The sequence below is a fragment of the Vicia villosa genome, unplaced genomic scaffold, assembly GCF_029867415.1.
Source record: "Vicia villosa cultivar HV-30 ecotype Madison, WI unplaced genomic scaffold, Vvil1.0 ctg.003510F_1_1, whole genome shotgun sequence".
Taxonomy (NCBI): Eukaryota; Viridiplantae; Streptophyta; class Magnoliopsida; order Fabales; family Fabaceae; genus Vicia; species Vicia villosa.
Genome location: NW_026706223.1, coordinates 173,490 through 192,141, shown reverse-complemented (window position 1 = coordinate 192,141; position 18,652 = coordinate 173,490). Strand labels below are relative to the sequence as shown.

General features: G+C 34.7%; 1 protein-coding gene across 1 annotated transcript; it reads left to right on the top strand.

Moving 5' to 3' along the window:
- Positions 1-2,976: 2,976 nt before the first annotated feature.
- Positions 2,977-5,297, top strand: LOC131641082 (probable glycerol-3-phosphate acyltransferase 2). Its single transcript, XM_058911406.1, has 2 exons — positions 2,977-3,734; positions 4,037-5,297. Exons 1-2 carry the CDS (start codon positions 3,009-3,011, stop codon positions 4,934-4,936), a joined length of 1,626 nt encoding a protein of 541 aa, XP_058767389.1. The 5' UTR covers positions 2,977-3,008; the 3' UTR covers positions 4,937-5,297.
- The last annotated feature ends 13,355 nt before the right edge of the window (positions 5,298-18,652 follow it).

Below are 18,652 nucleotides of genomic sequence, written 5' to 3'. Positions count from 1 at the left end.
ATGAACACATGGGTGTCTCCTTATCAAACAGGCTTTGTACCTGGGAGATCCATTCATGAAAATATCATGATAGCCAAGGAAGCCATGCACACTATGGATCGGACGAGAGGGAAGCAAGGATATTTTGCGATCAAAGTTGACCTCTCAAAAGCCTATGATAAATTGAGTTGGCAATTCATAGCTCGTGTCCTCCAAGAAATTAACATTCCGAATAATTTAATGCAATTGATCATGTATGGTGTTACTAGCGTGACAACGAATGTTAATTGGAATGGAACTCGTAGTACCTTCTTTCGTCCTCAACGTGGCATTCGTCAAGGTGATCCACTATCCCCTTATTTATTTGTGCTCTGCATGGATAAATTAACTCATTTAATTGAGTCGGAGGTTGCGAATAAGAACTGGAGAGGTATTAAATTGGGTAAACAAGGGATAGTCATATCCCACCTCATGTTTGCTGATGACCTTTTGTTATTTGGTGAAGCTAACGAGAAACAGTTGAATTGTGTGATGGAGACGCTTCAATTGTTTTGCAATATGTCAGGCCAAGAAGTCAGTCAAGAAAAGACTAGCATCCTCTTTTCTAATAATGTCACGCGCAACATGAAGACCAAATTAATACACAGGTCGAAGTGTAAAGTGGTTGGCAATTTTGGGAAATATCTTGGAGTGCCTTTAAGTGGCAAGAAATTGGGAAAATGAGATTTTCAATATGTGGTGGATCAAATAGCTATGAAACTGAATTCCTGGAAACAAAATAGCCTCTCTCTAGCAGGGAGAATAACCCTTGCTAAGAGTGTTATTGAAGGAATACCCCTTTACCCAATGATGACTACTAAAATTCCTAAAGCTTGCATTGAGGAAATCCATGGCATGCAACGTAAGTTTATTTGGGGGGATTCTGATGACAAACGTAGAATCCATGCAGTTGGGTGGAATACTATTACGAAACCTAAGGCGTTGGGAGGAGTGGGGTTGCATAATCTGGAGGTTGTTAATAAGGTGTGCCTTATGAAACTCGGCTGGAAACTCCACAATGGTTCTACTGAACTGTGGTGTAATGTCCTTCGCGATAAATACATGAAACGTGACAATGGGGACAGCATCCAAGCCAAAGCTTATGACTCTTCTCTTTGGAAGGACATTGTTAATATTATGCCTGTGTTATACCAGACGGGGATTTGGTGTGTAGGTGATGGTAAATCCATTAATGCATGAGAGGATAACTGGCTTGGTAAAGATTACATACTATCCGAGTGGGATGTGACAATTCCAAGCAATCTATGTGGAGCCAAAGTGTGCGACTTAACCAATAATCGTGGGGAATGGAATTATGATATTTTGCAAAGTTGGCTGCCCATGCAATGGCTTAATAAGCTGAAGTCTTGCATGCCGCCAAAGGAAGGAGCTTTTACTGATGTTTTCTGTTTTGCAGGTACCTCCAATGAAGAGTTTTCTTTCAAAGACGTTTTTAACGAAGTTGCTGGGTTTGAGGATTCTCATGATGAGGAAAATTGGCTGGACATCTGGAAGCTACAGGTACCCGAGAGGTGTAGGAGCTTTCTTTGGCTTCTTCGCCATGACAGGCTTCTTACGAATCATAGCCGGAGTCGGAAAGGTTTAGGACATGCTGCTTGTAATTTGTGCGGTCATGTTTGTGAGACTACTTTGCATGCACTCAGAGATTGTGCTAAGTGCATGCCAATTTGGAGGAGCATCGTGCCAAGTAATATAGCTAGGGACTTCTTTCATTCAAATCTTTCAGCTTGGTTTCAGCTTAATTTGCGTGAGCAAGGCGGTATAAATAAGGAGTGGGGTAGTCTTTGGGCTATTATTTGTCATGCTTTATGGACATGGAGAAACAAGGAAGAGCATATTGAAGGTTACGAGAGACCTGCTAATCCTTTGATACATCTCTTGAAGAGGAAAGCAGACTACGTTGAAGCTTGCTCCATGGTGAGACATACGGCAGGTAGTGATTACGGCCAAAGGAGTATTGGGTGGCAGCCTCCCACATCAAACATGGTTAAGCTGAACACTGATGGAGGGAGGAAAGGGTTTGGAGTTGCAGGGTGTGGGGGTCTCATTAGGGACCATAATGGCAAGTGGATATGTGGCTTTTCAAAATTCTTGGGTGAGTGTAGTGTCTTGCTTGCTGAATTTTGGGGAGTCTTTGAAGGGCTCAAACTCTCCAAAGATATGGGTCTTCAAAAGGTGGAGGTTACTACAGATTCTCAGATAGTTATTAATGCAATACATGAGAACAATATCAACAAGGCGGAGTGCAAGGCGATATTTCGTGATATTTGCCATTTGATTCCTGAATTTGAGACTGTTATTTTTGTGCATAGTTTTAGGGAAGCCAATAGGTGTGCGGATGCTCTTGCAAATATTGGTTCCACAACTCATCATTATTGTATGTATGCCGATCCTCCGGACATACTGCTTCAATTGATGGAGGATGATAACCTCGGTTTATCCTACCCTAGTGGTAGTGTTTTGTAGTTGTTTCTTTCTTTGGGGCTTAGGCCCTCTATTGTACCCAAAAAAAAAAATATTATTGAATAGAATGTTGCAAGTTTGAATCTGAATTTATTTAATTATTCACATTACTTATAACTTACTGATAAATTAAAGTGCATGGATGATTCATTCTCTACGAAACCGGGAGTGTGATGAGAGCAATAAAGTCAGCAATGACTTATTTTTAATAATAAAAATAAAACATAGCAAATGACATTGAAGAAAAAGGCAACTCGTAGTATGAACCAGTCCAAAAAAATATATTAGTATATGAAACTTTGGAATTTGGTCAACAAATATAAAAATAGAAAAGTATTCCAGTGGCCAAACCATGTCAAGCTAGCTGTTGAGAGTCAAGTTGCTACTCGTTGTAATAAATGAGGCAATATGGGTAGTATATATCCATATAGTTTATTTCATCTATAAATACAACCTATTTCCACTTCTGAACATACAACAACACATATATTTAATTTTATCACAATATGGCTAAATTGTTGAGAGCATTTTTCTTCAAATCTCTTTTCATATTTTGGTACCGTTTTCTCCTTAGACAACTCAAAAACCTCATAGTTTTCCATAGAACTATTAGCAACACTTTTGCTACTACCACCACCACTACAACAACATCACAAAATAAATACCAAAAATTTCCATCTCTTCTTAATCGAACAGACCTAGATGACCATACATTAATCTTCGATGTCGAAAACACTCTTCTTAGATCATCTTCTCTGTTTCCGTATTTCATGCTTGTAGCATTTGAAGCAGGAGGACTTCTAAGAGCCATTGTTCTTGTTGTTCTATACCCTTTTATTTATTTTTCAGGAGAAAAAATGGGGTTGAAGATTATGGTTATGGTATGTTTTTTTGGTATTAAAGCAGAGAGCTTTAGAATTGGAAGATCGGTTATGCCGAAATTCTTTTTGGAAGATGTTGGTTCTGAAATCTTTGAGGTGGTTAGTAAAGGTGGGAAGAAAATGGGTGTTAGTAATCTACCTCGTGTAATGGTGGAGAGTTTCTTGAAAGAGTATTTGGAAATTGATTTTGTGGATGCTAAGGAACTCAAAATGTTTTGTGGGTACTATGTTGGGTTGTTGGATGAGACACAAAATGTTCATGCTTTGAAACAAGTTCAAGAAGGAAAAGGTTGTTCAGATATGATTGGAATTTTTAACATTAGAGACCATGAAATTTTCTCTTCTTGCAAGGTTTGTTCTTCTAACTCGTTTAACTATGTATATGTTTGACGTCTCTGTACAACTATTATTATATACGTCTCATATCTACACACAACTATCATTATACATATGATATGATGTCTCTGCATAATTATCACTATACGTCTGATGTCTCTGCACAACTATTTTTATACGTCTGATATCTCTACACAACTATCATTATACATTCTCTACACAAATATCACTATACGTCTGATATTTCTGTACAACTATCATTTCAGCGACTAGAAAATTGTTTTAAACTAACCGTTTTTTTTTTTTTGTCTTAACAGGAGGTCTATGTTGTGTCACAAGCTGACAAAAGAAGTTGGAAAAAGCTAGCCAAAAAGAATTATCCAAAAGCACTTATTTTCCATGATGGAAGATTGGCCTTAACACCAACCCCATTAAAATCGCTAGCAATGTTAATATGGCTTCCCTACGGAATATTCCTCTCCGTTATCAGAATCTTATTAGCCTTCACACTTCCGTTCAAACTCTCAACTCCGTTACTAATCTTCACCGGCCTCCGTCTCACATCATCCCTCCCCGAAAACGCACACCCCAACAAACAAAACGACAACACCAAATCCAACGGCCACCTTTACGTTTGCAACCACCGAACCTTACTAGACCCACTCTACATTTCATTCTCATTACAAAAGAAACTAATAGCGGTAACTTATAGCCTAAGCAAAGTCTCCGAGATAATCGCACCGATCAAAACGGTGCGATTGAGTCGGAACAGAGACACTGATTCAAAAATGATGAAGAGGTTGTTACAAGAAGGGGACGTAGTTGTCTGTCCCGAAGGAACCACTTGTAGGGAACGTTATTTATTAAGGTTCAGCCCTTTGTTTTCTGAGATGTGTGATGAGATTACACCTGTGGCTGTTGATAGCCACGTCAGCATGTTTCATGGGACAACCGCTGGGGGTTTGAAATGTTTGGACCCGGTTTTTTTTCTCTCGAATCCGTCTCCGGTTTATACGGTTCGGTTGTTGAACCGGGTTTATCGTTCAGAGTTTTCACGGATTAATGAGGATGTTGAGGTTGAGGGGTGTAGATTTGAAATGGCGAACCGGGTTCAAGGTGAAATTGGGAATGCTTTGGGGTTTGAGTGTACGAAATTGACGAGGAAAGATAAGTATTTGATTTTGGCTGGGAATGAAGGTGTTGTTTCAAAGAGGTGAAAAATCAACAAAAACAGAGTTTATTTATGATTAGTTTGATGAAAATGAAAGAGTTTTAATTTCGTGGACCTATAGAAAATAATGGTCATCTTTTGTTTTTGTTTTTTTTTATTTGATTTAATTGATTGTAATTGTTTTTTTATTCAAATTTGTGTTGTATATTTTGTGTTACTATTAATGCAAAGCAATATTGATTAATGTTGATATTTTGATTTGATCTGTCAAAATTAAAATTTATGTAGTCTTTAATTTGTAATTAATGTGAATGAGGCTAGCTGGCTACTGTTTAAACGGATGAAAGTGCGATAAAGTAGAATTTAATTTACAATAACCAAGTTTATGATATGTTACAATTGAATTAAATATATGAAAACAGAGTTTGAGTTAAGTCAATGAACAGAGTTTGAGTCCTCAACACGTAAATGTGAGACTTATGTTTGTTGTTTTCTGACCCAATGACTTACTAGGTTAGTTGGAAGTTAGCTGTAATTGTATAAAACTCATATCGTATTATTAAGAATGATAAATTGTGGGAATATGACATATGTTTATGTATATAAATGTTTGGTTAACAATTGCATATGATGGAATAATTTTCAACGTTTAGGAAATTTTCTTTCGGTCAGCAAAAAGGGATTGTTTGCAATGTGAATGTGAATGACATTAAGATTGTTACAATAAAGGACGGGTTGTTTGGAGTAAGAAATTTGAGATCTCTAAGGAGATAAACTAGTCATTGCACTTTAAAAATTGTTACAACAAAGGCTCGATTACCCTAGATGATAATTTAGAAATAGTTAGTTGTTTCTTTGTGTGCGGTGAAATTAGTGACTTGTTAAGGAAGAGACATTGACCTGATATGGATCTTTGTGTTTCTACACAACCTCCCTAATCAATATATGAGAATCTACTAAGTTGTTATGGTGAATTTCTTAGAAAAAAGAGACCTCGAGCAGGACATGCTTTGAGGTATCTTAATGTTCTAATGACAACGTTGTAATGATTAGTGGTGGAATTTGTATCGAATTGGCTTAACTATTGTGTTACGAATATGATTCCAGCTCTTGTGGTTGTGAGGTAAAACACTCTTCCAATGAGGCGTCTATATGCAAGAATGTATGTAAATGTAGGGCTTGTATCATTTAACCATGCATCTGAGATCAAATCTATGCAATATTTTCTTTGATATTGAGTGATTCCTTGTTTGGAATGAGTTATTTTAAGACTTAGGAAGTATTTCAATTGACCTGTATTCTAGATTTGTAATGTGTGATGTAGAACTTGTTTGATGTTTTCAAACTCAGCCAATGAATTTCCTGCAATTATGATGTCATCAACATAAATTAAAAGGAAAGTAAAAGATTCAGAAGTTTTCTTGATGGATAAGGAATGGTCAGATCTGACTTGATGGAATTTATGGGCAAGGAATAATGATGTGAGTTTTTCACACCATTTTCTACTAGCTTTCTTGAGGCCATATAATGATTTGGTGAGCTTACACACTTGGTTGGATTTGGAGAGAACAATTCTTGAGGGAATGGTCATGTGAAAATCTTCTTGCAATTCTCCATGTAAAAAGGCATTGTTTAGCAATTGATGGATGAACCAATGATTAATGGCAATTAAAGAAATGACAAGTCTGGTTGTGGTCATTTTTCACATGTGAGTATGTGTCAAAGTTGTTTAGCCCTCAATTTGATTGTAGCCAATTGCCACAAATTGGACTTTGAATCTTTATGCAGAGTTATCAACATGAAATTTGATTTTTTATATCCACTTGCAGCCAATTGGTTTGATGTTGGGTGGTGAATCAACAACTTTCAATGTACTTATTCTTTCAATAGTTGATCACTCAGCTTGCATTGATTGGTTCCAACACTCAAATTTGCTCGCCTTAACATATGTATTTGCTTTATTAAGTGTGTCGACCGACATTACAAGATTATTGTATGAAGGAGATAGATTTGAATAAGATAAAATTTGAGATAGGATAATTAATAACCGAGGATGATAGATCATGTGTATCAGTAAATGAATTGGTCATGTATCCTTTGAGATATAATGGAGGATATTTGTTTCTTGATGAGTGTGTTATGGTAGGGATTAGATTTAATTGTGCAGTTGTGTCATGGTCGGACTATTCACTTGAAGCGTGTGGCTCAAGAGTGATAAATGTATTATCAACATCATTAATAATGACAAGTTCAGTATTAGTGTTGGAATTCGGTGTCGGTAAGGATTAGGAAGTATTGTGATATGGTTCAGGTATACTATTTTATGGTATATATCCAAAAACTTGTCAGATTGGTTGCAATGATTTATGAGTTGGTATAGGTTCCAATTGGTGGTTGGATAAGTACTAAGTGTGTGATATGGAATTATATGCTCTTCAAAGGAAGTGTTTCTGGATATGAACAACTTTTTAGAGTGTAGGTCAAGAAGGACACAAACTTTTTGAAACATGCATTGTAGTCTAAGAAAGCAACTTTTCTAGCTCTGGATTCTAAATATGTTGTGTGATTGAAGGATTGATGCATAAACCAAGCCTCCAAAAACTTTGAAATCATTTAGGTTACGTGCTTTGTCTTGTAAGAGACTATAAAGATATTTGTTTTGAAGTATTTGTGTGGTAATTTTATTTATTAGAAAAACAACATGATTTAGGGTATATGACTAATAATGTTTAGGTAATTTAGACTAGTATAAAAGGGCCCTGCCTATGTTTAAGATGTGTTGATGTTTTCCCTCCGTCCTACCAATTTTGTGGAGTTTCTACACATGAATTTTGATGGTGTATGCCTTTTAAGTTATAGAATGCTGGTCTCAAGACCATTATCAGTCCTTTTAGTCTTAGGTTTGAATTTGTGTTAATTTTCAATCATCAGTATGAACACATGAGAGGAAACTCCAGTATTGGATTTTAGAATAATCATCCAAGTGAATCTACTAAAATCACAAAGTATGGTAAGAAAGTAATTGTGTCCATGAATAGATTTAGTTGAAATTGACCCCCCCCATATTTCAAATATTGATTTAGCATGAAAACTACTGTTGAAGGCATATTATTTTGTTTAGCAAAGTAGCATATGTCACAAGCAGTTATATTATTATATTTAATAGATAGATACAAATGTGTCCTTAGAGACATCATATGTCTAGATAAGTGGCTTAAGCTAAAGTGTCAAAGGGAAGACATGTGAATTAAAAAATAACACAAAGATGTTCTAAAGTGTTGATATTTTTTGTCTTTGTAAGGATTTGGAGTTAGTCTAGTTTGTGTTTTTATCCTCCATATTTAGTTGATACCTTATATTTACTTGATAAACCAAATCAATCATCTTCAAGGACTTCATACCTTGTATGTAACAGCGATCATTAGTGAATTGTGCTGGACATGTGACTCCACACACAAGAGGGGGTGAATTGTGTGTTTCATAAAAATGGTAGTTTGAAAAACTTTTAAGATCATTTTCAGAGTTTAAATTCATTTCAAAAATATTTTATAAATTAGCGGCCGAAATAAAATGCAAAAAGTAAATAGTTAAGGGATAGAAAAATAACAGTAAGTATTATAGAGGTTTGATAAAAAAAAAGAAAAGACATAATCCTCTCCTCAAAATTTGTTCTTGTTCTTGCTGCAAAATGATGGACTGTTTTCTTCACAAAGTCCTAATAGCTGGTGGCCGAGAGCCGAGGCATGCCCATGCACCAACTTAAGGTTGTCTCTCTAAAGGTTCTATTGAGGCGCATGCATTTCAAGGAATCAGAAGCTCAATTATTTCCTTTTTCATGCTGATGGAGGCAACATGCTTGTACAAGTTGTTGCGTCCGTCAAACTTGGCCAATAAGTGCAGCTTGAAGTTCTCTAGTATCGACCCTTCCCATATTTCATTTGAGAGAGATTAGGGGTATGGTATTTCAACCTCTTCTTTAGGGTCAACCTGTAACATCCAGACTGCTTTTAGGATTACCGATTGACCCCACAAACCAACACATATCTTTTCAGCATGATTTGTCCTCACTCACATGTTTTTCGGGAAACTTCCCAGAAGGTCGCCCATCCCGAAATTGCTCTAAGTCAAGGACGCTTAAGTATGGAGTTCTTATGGAACGAGCTACCAAAAATAAGATGCATCTTGTTGATATAGGTAGTACCAATCAATCCTTATATGTATTTCTTCAACCATATAATCTCTTCCCTGCACAGCCTCAGGATCCCTCTCATTCCTATGTGGCAACCATTCCTCGCCATCTTTGGCCACGAGTATTACATGCAATGCAACCACCCTCTTCCCTCTTCGGCCTCGGGTGTTACACAGTATTTTGATCATGACTTTGGATATGGAGGATGTTATCTATCAAATTTTGGCTCTGGAGGCGTAATTTAACCATGGCAGTGCATATCTTTTCCATGGAGCTCTTCTCACTATCACACTTATCATCGGATAGAGTTGTTTCCTTCTTGTTCACCATGATGGACGGAAGGGTTGAATGCGACAATCTAGATGAATATTGTAATGGTGAACCATGTTAGTTTTATCAGGGCCCACAGTGGCCCAAATTCTGCTTACTAAATGTACAATACGTGACAACACCTAGTGATTAAGGGTTGTCAGAGGTTTTTAGGATTGGATGAGAGGTTAGAGGTGGCTCACGCAAGGAAGTGAGAAGCTTTGTATCTGGTGTCTTTTGCGTATTGAATTAGACCGTCTCCTCTCAAATTTAGATTGGATGTATTTATAGAAGTCCTTGGGCATGGTCCTTATGCTCTTAGGAAGTAAAAACCTCTTCTGGGAGCGGGGGAGAGGGCAATCAACTCCTCTTAGGAGATGTGATATTCCCTTTGACTCATTCTCCCACTACCGTTATGGGTTGAGACACGTTGCTTCACATTTACACAAACGTGCATGTAAACCCTGAAAAGGGTGGCACAACTAAGAAACCGACGCCCACTCTAATTAATAGGCAGGTAGGAGAACAATACGGGTGACTTATTACATCGTCCTCCTTTAGTGAATCTTTTGTGTCGATTCCTGTGGCTCCTTTACAAATATATTCATACAATATCATAGTTGGTGGTTTGAGTAATGGGTTGACTCCTTGTATTGAAAGTATTCTTGATCTGGTGGTAGTTAGGTGGCGTGTCTTGTTGAAGTGCTAGAGATGTGGTAACAGTGTCAACATTGGTACAAATGTATATGGATGAAAGAGCTTTCGCTTGAGGATAAGTATATTGGATGAACTCACACTTGAGAGGGAGATTGTTGAGATACACTTTAGGAGTTAGAAATCTCACATTACTTGAAAAAGTGGAGATTGAGAACTTTATAGGTGATAAGACCCATATACCTAATACCTTAAGGTTTTGGGTTAGAATGTGGCATCTCTCTCACTTGTGTGATTGCTCTCGACCCATTGTGGATGCTCGCCCTCATTATCCATTAATGTCAGCTTTGAATCAAAATGTGAAAGACTCATAAGCTTTATCGAAAGAAAGGAAAACAAAGTTATGGGAAATTGGTATTTTCTAGGAAAAAATTAGGGTTAACAAACTGTTTTAAAAAATTATGAGGTGGGTGTTACCTATAAATAAAACAATAATTGGCCCATTTATTGGCCTAGTACGCTTATTAGGAAAAATTGATTGGTGAATATAAGAAGGCCTAGATGTAATTTTAGCCTAAATATCTATTGAGATGGGTCTTGATTAATCATACTTATTCTGATTATAAAAAAGACAATCAAGATCACACTTATTTGATACATTGTAAAAATAACCATGATGAATTTGATAAATATTCATATCGTAGATACAAATATAAAGATAATTACAACAAAATAAAGCGTATTAGATGTGAGTTGTATTGTAGTATTTGTCCAACATATATAAATATTTATTGAAAATATTAATTTTTAAAAATATACCATAAATTTCACATTTAAATTCAACCCATATACCTAATGCCTTAAGGTTTTGGGTTAGAAAGTGTCGTCTCTCTCACTTGTGTGGTTGCTCTTGATCCATTGTGGATGCTCGCCATTATTATCCATTAATGTAATCTTTGAATCAAAATGTGAAAGGCTCTTAAGCTTCATCGAAAGAAAGGAAAACAAAGCTCGACGGAACAAGGGATGAAATGATGAAGAAACACTAAACAAAACTGATTTGCAATTGCAAATGAATTAAAGGTATTAGGGTTTCTTAGAGTTTGAGAAAGGAGAGAAAATATATAAAGGAATAAGGCTTGACAACTTTTATTGATTATCGCATTAGAAAAAATTTACAAGGCATGTGGAGCTATTTATACATCAAGAGATGTAACAGCTATGAAACAAACTACTAACAACCACTTAACTTCATGTGCAAGTTTCTAAACAAACTATTAAACAACAGAAAAACAGATTCTAACTAAATTGAATTACTAAACCAATAAAGCTAAGGGAAATTAGTGTCTTCTAGGAAAAAATTAGGGTTAACAAACTGTTTTAAAAAATTATGAGGTGGGTGTTACCTATAAATAAATTATGAGGTGTTACTATGACAATTTACTTATTAAGATTTCACACAATCTATATATTATTATTACTTAGTTATTTATGGGTTATTTTATTCAAATATTTCTTTTTTAAAATTGTAAATTATTTAAATATAATTGTAATTTTAGTAATATATAAGTGAAATGAAAGTGAAATATATAATTAAATATATTAATTGAAATAATTAAAGAATAAATAGTTAAACTGAAATAATATATAAAATAAATCGAAGCTAATATTAATTTATACCGAAACTAATTATGCATAAAATTATTAAACTTAAATAATATATATACATAAAATAAATCGAAACTAATTGAAATCATTTAAATAATAAATAATATATAATTGAATAATGTATTAAATAGATTATGTTTAGATATATTAGGATAATATATTATTGAATAATATATTTAATAATATTTAAATATTTATATATAGTTTCAGTTTATTTGTGATAATAAAATTATATATTTATGAGAATAAATTATAATTTCAATTTATATTAGTTTTGATTTATTATATATGTATTATTTCAATTTAATTATTTTATATATAATTAGTTTTGGTTTAAATTAATATTATTTTCAGTTTATTTTATATATATTATGTTAGTTTAATTATTTATTCTTTAATTATTTCAATTAATATATTTAATTATATATTCCACTTTCATTTAACTTTTATATATATATATATATATATATATATATATATATATATATATATATATATATATATATATATATATATATATATATATATATATATATATATTCAATTATATTTAAATAATTATTTGAATAAAATAAGTTATAAATAACTAAGTTATAGTAATATAGATTGTGTGAAATTTTGGCAAGTAAATTATCATAGCCTAGTGGTAAAGGTGCTTATATATAAAATAAACCAATGCTAATATTAATTTAAATTTGATATTCATTTTAGGAAAATTAAAATAAAATATAATAAAAATTATTATTATCATAAATCAAATTTATATAAATCAAATTTTCTTTTTTTTTAAAAAAAAAAATTGAAACTATGTTTTAAAAATAAATCTATCAAATAAGTTAATTCAATTTTTTATTTTTAAAACAATTAAAAAAATTAGATTATTAAATATGTTTTATTTTATTTATTTATTTAAAGTTAATTTTTTAAACTAATTTATAAACTTAATTTTATATATCAAAAACCAAAACTTTTAAGCTTTGGTCTCATATTTTAAGTTGCTGACCTTTAGTAAGTTTAAGAGAGGCACTAATAGCTGGTTCATTTATACCTTACGTGGCAAAAGGAGCTGGTATATTGGGCAAATTTATTTTACCTGAATTTTTGTTGAGTGGACTAAAATTTTAGACTCACATCCTCTAATATGATTGTTCTAATATATCTAATTTTTTTTATATTTTTATGTGCGCAAATATTAATATAAATTTTTGTAATTTTTAAATTAAAAAAATACAATGTTCGCAGACCTACTCTAATCGGTCTTATTTTTTTTCCAGATCAAGGTTTTAAAGCGTGTCCTACATCACTACGCCAAAATTAAGCTGTAGCAGCGCAGCTACTAAAGCGCTTTTAGACAAAAGCGCTCTCGTAGGGTTCGCTAAAAACAAATTAATAAACAAAGGGAAAATGATGAAAAAAAAGCGCTCTGGTAGGGGGGGTATGAGAGCGCTTTTAAAAAGCGCTCTGGTAGGGGGTGTATGAGAGCGCTTTTAAAAAGCGCTCTGGTAAGGGGGGGGTATGAGAGCGCTTTTCAAAAGCGCTCTGGTAGGGTTGTCTATTAAAGCGCTTTTCAAAGCGCTGCTATAGGTGGGTTTAATGAGAGCGCTTTTTAGTCAAAAGCGCTGGTATAGACCAGGCTATGAGAGCGCTTTTCAGAAGCGCTTTAGTAGCCTTTCAAAATTGAAATTTAAAAAAAAATAACAATCAGTATCGTTAATTTCTTTCTTCTCTCACGAAAATCGTTTATTCTTCTCAAATGATAAACCCTATCTTCTCACAAAATCGCTTCTAAACCCTACAGAAATCACGAAATCGTTTCTTCTCTCACGAAATCGCTTTTGAATCGCACGAAAAATAGCTTCTGAAATCGCATCTGGGTTTATATCTTCTTCTTCGGCATTTGAGGTATGTTTCTTCTTCGGCATTCTGAAATCGCTTCTACTGTAACTTGTTTTTGTTCATATAACTGAAGGTAACCTGGGTTTATATTCTTATGCTTATATGATTCGTCATTACGAAAAATACATTTTACAGAATCAATACATTTTACAGAATCAATTGATCACCCTAGATTAAGAGAAAATCTTGATTTTGTTTAATAATCTATTTTTACAGAATTAATTTGTTGTGTTGCTGTGTTGCTGTTTCTCTCACGAAGTCGTGTTGCTGTGTTGCTGTGTCAGTTGTGGTGCTAACATCTTCTTTTCTTCGTTTTCGGTAAGTGTTAATCCTATTAACATGCATATTCAGTTAACACCATTGGTTTTACTTTATCTTTTTGAGAATGAAAATGCTATCTTTATTCTAAACCATGATCGTTGTGCACTATGAGCATGTTTGAATGTAATACAAACATTTCAACTCTTCCTCTTGCTATTTTGTAAATTGAAAAAGGTGTATTAGTTTGGTCTTGGATTTAATGTATGAGTTCATATTGATGTCTCTACTTTATTGCAACTTGGTTTATGGAATTCTACAAGTTTTGAAATGGATTAAACTATATTAAAACATGCTCATATATTAAATTGACTTTAAGAGATAAGAAGGAAATATCTATATTTATTTCTGAAATGAAATGAGATGGGAAACATTCACATTATTCTCTTTCAAATTTTACATTATTCTCTTTCAAATTTTTACTAGTGATTTCATTTTCAATATCCTCTCTTACTACTTTCTTTTAATGGTTACGTCCATGGTTGAGTTTACTTTCATGTGAATTGTGCATATCTTCCTTTATATATGCAGTATGACTTATTTATTGGTTTCACCAACTTAATGGTTGAGTTTTCATTTAACAAAATTGTTGGTATGCTTCTGTTTTGTCTAGAAGGAAATAACTTGTATATAAATATCATGGAAGCTTATGATTTTCTTTTATTCAATATTCTCTGAATGAGATATGAATGTATGTGTCTGCACTATTCTGAAACTGTGTTTTATGGAATCTGGTTTCTACTTCTAAAATCATTGTAGTTTGTGCTACAGTTTGCATATACTTCCTTCACTTTTATGATATTTGTATTTAACTGCATCGTGTGTGTGTGTTTAATTTTACAGTTACTTTGAAGTCTCTGGTTTCTACTTGTACAACGCCGATTCAAATCTACCATCTCCCACATCAAGTCTAACTCAGGTTACTATCCCTTTCTTCTTGCTTATAGTTTGTTATTTTCTGCTTATAGTTTATTGTTTATGGTTCTATTTAATATCAATTTAGTGTCTCTCAACCAATTTTTTGGTTTGTGGACTTATATTACCTTGAAATAAGGTAATGTCTTCTTTAAGAAATCGGGTATTCTGATTAGGTATTCTGATTAGGTATTCTATTATGATGATAGCTATTTATTATCTTGACAGAATTCCTTAGTACCTGATAGAGAAACCAAGAAGCATTTGTTTAGCTTAATTAAGACATGGATAAGACATGGATGAATTCAAACCGATTGTCGAAAGAGTACGAGAAAGGGGTATGGGAATTCGTTGAGTTTGCGGTTGCGCACTCCAAAGACCCGCTTCGAATGTCGTGTCCTTGCTTAGGTTGCTGTTATGGGGGTAAGTTTGACGGGAATAAGTTGGCATCCCATTTACTACGGTTTGGAATTGATAGAAGTTATACATGTTGGACAATGCATGGTGAGAAAAGTAACGGGAATGCTGAGTCGAGTTGTAATAGGAAGTATGCTTCAAACGACGATTGCACAGACACATACGATTGCGATCGAGTCGAAGAGATTGCAGAAGCGCTTGAAGAAGATCTTGCGGATTGTCCCAAAATGTTTGAGAGGTTGGTAAGCGATGCAGAGAAACCGTTGTATGATGGTTGTTCAAAATTCACAAGATTGTCTGCGGTGTTAAAGTTGTACAACTTAAAGGCGGACAATGGATGGTCGGATAAAAGTTTCACAGAGTTATTAGCCCTTATGAAAGATATGCTACCAGAGGATAATGTTCTTCCCAATCGAACGTATGAAGCCAAAAAGATGTTGTCCTCTATTGGCATGAGCTATGATAAGATACATGCATGTCCAAACGATTGCGTTTTGTTTCGAAACGAGTATGCAGTGTTGAATGAGTGTCCTAAATGTGGTGCCCCTCGATATAAGAAAAAGTTGTCTCCTGCTAAAGTCTTATGGTATTTTCCTATAATTCCGAGATTTAGACGCATGTATCGTAGTGAGACCGATTCAAGACACTTGACTTGGCATGCAGATGAAAGAATTATTGATGGAAAGTTGCGACATCCGGCAGACTCACCACAATGGATGAAAGTTGATACTGATTATCCTGAATTTGGAAAAGAAGCAAGAAACCTTCGGTTGTCATTGTCTACTGATGGAATGAACCCGCATGGTATTCAAAGTATCTCGCATAGCACATGGCCTGTGATTCTTATGATCTATAACCTACCTCCGTGGCTATGTATGAAGTGTAAGTACATGATGTTATCTATGCTAATTTCTGGGCCTAAACAACCAGGGAATGACATAGACGTATACTTGGCACCCTTAATCGAAGATTTAAAGTTTTTGTGGGAGAACGGTGTGGAGGTTTACGATGGGTATAGGAAGGAAAGTTTCAACTTGAGGGCGATGTTGTTTGGAACAATTAATGATTTTCCAGCATACAGAAATCTATCCGGGTACAGCAATAAAGGTCAAAAGGCGTGTCCCGTTTGTGAAGATGAAACTGATACGACACGATTGGAGCTTTGTCAGAAGAATGTCTTTCTCGGCCATCGTAGATTCTTAAATTCTAATCATCACTACCGTGGGTGGAGAAAATCATTCAACGGAAAGGCCGAACATGGTACAGCCCCGCCTTTTTTGTCAGGTGATCAAATTTTTGAAAAGGTGAAAGATGTGAGCACTCAGTTTGGCAAACCTTTTGCACATTCACTTGTCAAGGGTGGGTGGAAGAAGAAGTCAATTTTTTTTGAACTTCCATATTGGAAGTCGTTGTACGAAAGACATTTCCTGGATGTTATGCATATTGAAAAAAATGTATTTGACAGCGTCATAGGTACGTTACTCAATATACAAGGAAAGTCTAAGGATGGCCTTAACATAAGGAAGGACATGGTAAACATGGGAATGAGAACTGAATTGGGACCCGTGACGAAAGGAAGACGAACATATCTGCCACTTGCTGTTTACACTCTATCTAGAAAGGAGAAGAAAACATTGTGTAAGTTCCTCAGTGAAGTTAAAGTTCCAGAAGGCTACTCTTCAGATATTAGAAGACTTGTGTCCATGAAAGACCTCAAGTTAAAGAGTTTGAAGACGCATGATTGTCATGTTATAATGGAACATTTTTTACCAATAGGTATACGTTCTATTCTGCCAGAAAAAGTAAGAAGCGCAATAACTAAGCTGTGTTTCTTCTTCAGGTCAATTTGCAGTAAGGTGGTCGATCCCGCGATCTTACCAACATTGCAAAAAGAGATAGTTGTTACTTTATGTGATCTTGAAATGTATTTTCCTCCCTCGTTTTTTGACATAATGGTTCATCTAGTCGTTCATCTTGTGAAAGAGACACAATTGTGCGGACCAGCTTATATGAGATGGATGTACCCTGCTGAACGTTATATGAAAATATTAAAAGGGTACGTGAAAAACAGAAGTCGACCGGAGGGTTGTATTGCCGAACGATACGTTGTTGAAGAAGCGGTTGAGTTTTGTACTGAATATCTGTCAAATGTTCAATCAATTGGACTCCCCAAATCTCATATTGTCGAAAAAAAAGAAGGAAAAAGGCTAATTGGAAATAAAGTTGTGACAGTATCAATGGTCGAACGGGATCAAGCGCACTTGTATGTTCTGCACAATGAGATTGAGGTTGAGCCGTATGTTGAAATGCACAAGGTTGTTCTCCGAGATTTAAATCCAAATAGAAATGAGAACTGGATAGTACGAGAGCACAATCGAAGTTTCATACCGTGGTTTAGGGATCATATTTATTCAAAGTATCGTTCAGATCCTGCTTCAGTAACAGAAAGGTTGAGATGTTTAGCCTATGGTCCAACTGTAATTGTGCTTTCTTATAGCGCATACGCTATTAATGGATACACATTTTATACCAAAGAACAGGATGATAAAAGTACTATGCAAAATAGTGGTGTTACCTTGGTAGCTGAAGCAATGCACATATCAAGTGCGAATGACTTAAATCCGAAATTTGCAAATTTGTCATATTTTGGGGTTATCGAGCGCATTTTGGTGTTTGATTACGCGAAGTTTCAGATTCCTGTATTTGGTTGCAAGTGGGTTGAAAATAATAGTGGCATACGAATGGATAAGTCAGGATTTTTGCAAGTGGATCTCAATAGGGTAGGGTACAAAGATGAGCCTTTCATTCTAGCCTCTCAAGCTAAACAAGTGTTCTATGTCAATGATCCGACAAGTACGAAATGGTCTATAGTGCTTTTATCTAACAAAATAGTTGATGAAAACATTGAAGATCAAGGTGATATTGGTGTTGGCATTGAATCTTGTACAAGAAACGATCAAAATGAGAATGAATCTTGTACTAGAAATGATCATAATGAGGGTATTTGGATCAATCCAACCGTCCGCGTTGTTAAGAGACGCGTAGAACACAATCCTACCAAGAAAAGAAAGAGACGTTAGTGATAAAGGTAATAGTATATATATTCCGACTAATTTGTTTTATTCAATTTGTACCGATTGTTTTAATCAATAGTATAGTACTTATTCAATTTTGGTGCATATTCTCGTTTTGTACATAACTTTTGAACCATGTATCCGTTTGTCGACTTCTTTACATGTAACTATACTATTTTGACGATTCCGGAGCTGCTCATGCACTTATCTTTACATTTCGGGACTGTTTTTTTTATCGGTTTTGCTTCTGCCCGTAATCAAAAGTCGGGCTTAGGGTCTGAATTTCGGAAAACCGACTTTATTTTTGAGTCCGTGGGGACGT